At 50.5% G+C, this 2,553-nt stretch overlaps 1 protein-coding gene across 1 annotated transcript in view; it reads left to right on the top strand.

Moving 5' to 3' along the window:
- The first annotated feature begins 711 nt into the window (after positions 1–711).
- NPEPPS (aminopeptidase puromycin sensitive) overlaps positions 712–2,553 on the top strand; it is a 32,437-nt gene continuing 30,595 nt past the window's right edge. Inside the window, exon 1 of the mRNA XM_017740539.1 lies at positions 712–830. Within this exon, the coding sequence (XP_017596028.1) occupies positions 722–830 (109 nt within the window). The 5' untranslated portion in view covers positions 712–721. The remainder of the gene's footprint in view (positions 831–2,553) is intronic.

The following is a 2,553-nucleotide window of genomic DNA, read 5'->3' as shown; positions in this document are numbered from 1 at the left end:
GAAACCAAATCCTGGGCAAGCAGAATTCCCAGCTTGATCCAGTGTGATCATTCTGGTGGTTTCAGCCGTAAATTTCTGAATAACTCCCGGTTTAACTCCCAAATATTTTACCCCTTTGTAATTAATTTATATTTCATTTGAATTCCTCTGTATTCAGGCTCTCGCATTCAAACAGGGAACTGGCACAGCCCCACGGTTTATTCCTACGCTGGGAGCTGGCACTTGGTAAATAAAGCAAAGTGTGTGGAGCCAAGAGCTGGCAGAAGGGAAGCTCCCAGGAAAATGGGAAGGAGAATCTCCTGGCAGATGTTTTTAAGCTGAGGAGTTGTGACAGCGGGGAGCACATACAGGGGTTGTGTTTGTGATCATCTCCCAAAGATCCGCGTTTGCGCTCCGATGTTTTTGCTCTGCTCTCCCTTAGGCCGTGCCCAGAGGAGGCTGATGGGCTCAGTGTCCATTTTTATTGGGTTTGGATTCCCCAGGCCTGCACAAGGGCCCCATTGTGAAGTGTTCAGCCCCGTTTTTTACCCTGTGGTTCACTCCCTTCAGTGATTCAGTGGAGATGAGTGGCTGAGCACCGCTCACGCCCCGGGACGCACGGGAGCAGCGCTGGAACGCCTCGTTCTTCTTCACCATCCCAAGCACCCAATTCTCCTTCAAACAGCTGATGCTGGAGGGGCTTTTTAGATGGATGGGAGGTGGGAATTCCCATTTCTTCCTGATGCTGATGGAGTTTCTCTTCCAGGTGAAAAATGCAACCAACCAAATTGTGATGAACTGTGCTGACATCGACATCATCACCGCGTCCTACGCCCCGGAAGGAGATGAAGGTAGGAGCCGTGGTTGGTTTCGTTTGTGCCTCTGGGAGCTGCTGCCAGGGGCCCAAGAGCTCTGATTACAAAGTGATGTCGTGGTTTGATAAGCTCAGCCCCGCCCCCGGAAGCACAGAATTCCTTATCTCGCTTCCATGCTCGCTTTCATCACTGCCAGTTGTGTTATGGTAAAGAAATTCCTTCACCTTCTCCTCCATCGTGCCTGAGGGATGTAGGCAGAGGATGCTGGGCTGGTTTGATATTATTTTTTTTTTATCTGGATGTTATATAAACTTCTAAGAACATCACCTGTACCTGTGGATTTGGGAATATCGACAAAATCCATGACAGGGCTCAGATGAGGAATGCATCCATAATGGCCTGCAGTAGGAAGAACTCACGGGGGAGGATTTGGAGAGCACAGAAAACACTTAATTGGCCTTTAGCAGGATGTTCTGAGTGTTGGACAGCGTGGAGAAAGGTGATAGTATGGAGGAGACCGGGGTGGGGTCTGGCTCTGTGAAGGGCTGGAAGTTGCTGGAGGAATGGAAGTTACTGGAGAAATTTGTAACACTCAGCTGCAGTCGTTGACTTCCCCAATTATATTTGGAGGGGATTAGCAAACACAAAAAGGGCTTTAGCAGCTGAAGCATGAAATGAAGGAGGTGTGGAAAACAAGCTCCGTGGAGCAGCCGTGGTCTCACAGTGGGCAGAGCCTTCCTGGGGTTCTCAGGGAGCCTCTGCTCTTTCAAGCCCAGCAGTTCTTTGGTTCAACTGCTGCTGAAGCCCTTCGGAGAACAAAAAGCTTCTGCAGGGCTTCCCTTTCCACAAGGGAAATGTCCCTTTCCATGAGGAAAACACCGCGGTGATGCCACGAAACGCTTCGTTAAATGCGTGGTTAGGGATTAATGGAATGATTTTGGTGATGGATGGGAGGAAGGTGTTCTTTGGGTAGGTTTAAACGTTGCTATTTATGCAGCAGCTGGATAAAGGTGGAAGAAAGGGCTGTGTTTGGACACCCGAAGAAGAAATGAAATGTGGATTTCTGGAGTGGGTTTTGTAGGGATCATTTCGGTTCTGTTGCAGTGGTGTTATCCCACAGATTCATACAGGGAAGTGGCCAGGGCTGGGAGCAGCCTGGGATGGTGGGAGGTGTCCCTGCCCATGGCACGGGTGGCACTGGATGGGCTTTAAGGTCTCTTCCCACCCAAACCATTCCATGATGCCACTTTACAGATCCCTGTAGTGTTACTCCACTTTTACAGATGGAGAAATGGACTCAGGAGGGCATTTGGGGGGAAAAGTTCCTCCCTGTGAGGATGGTGAGACCCTGGCACAGAGAAGCTGAGGCTGCCCCTGGATCCCTGGCAGTGTCCAAGGCCAGGCTGGATGAGGCTTGGAGCAATCCAGGATGGTGGAAGATGTCCCTGCCCATGGCAGGAGGTGGCAATGGGTGGGATTTAAGGTCCTTTCCACCTCAAAGCCCTCTGGAATTCCATGTTTCCAAGCGGAATATCTGCACCGAGTCTTTGCATTTAAACGGGATTGATTTTTTTTTTTTTAATTATTTTTAAGCACCCAGAGGACTTTTTTGGGGGGGAGTGCAGCTGAGGTGAGGAGCTGTGTCCTGAGGAAGCAGCTTTGGGAAGAGGGCGTGTGTGGAAAAGCAGAGCTCAGCTCAGGAAGTGCCGGCAGGGAAGGGAATGACCAAGGATCCTGGAGCGAGGCCAACCCCGTTCCG

The sequence above is a fragment of the Corvus brachyrhynchos genome, unplaced genomic scaffold (genome assembly GCF_000691975.1).
Source record: "Corvus brachyrhynchos isolate BGI_N302 unplaced genomic scaffold, ASM69197v1 scaffold47, whole genome shotgun sequence".
NCBI lineage: Eukaryota > Metazoa > Chordata > Aves > Passeriformes > Corvidae > Corvus > Corvus brachyrhynchos.
The sequence above is the reverse complement of the archived record's forward strand: the minus strand, read 5'-3'. Positions and strand labels throughout refer to the sequence as shown.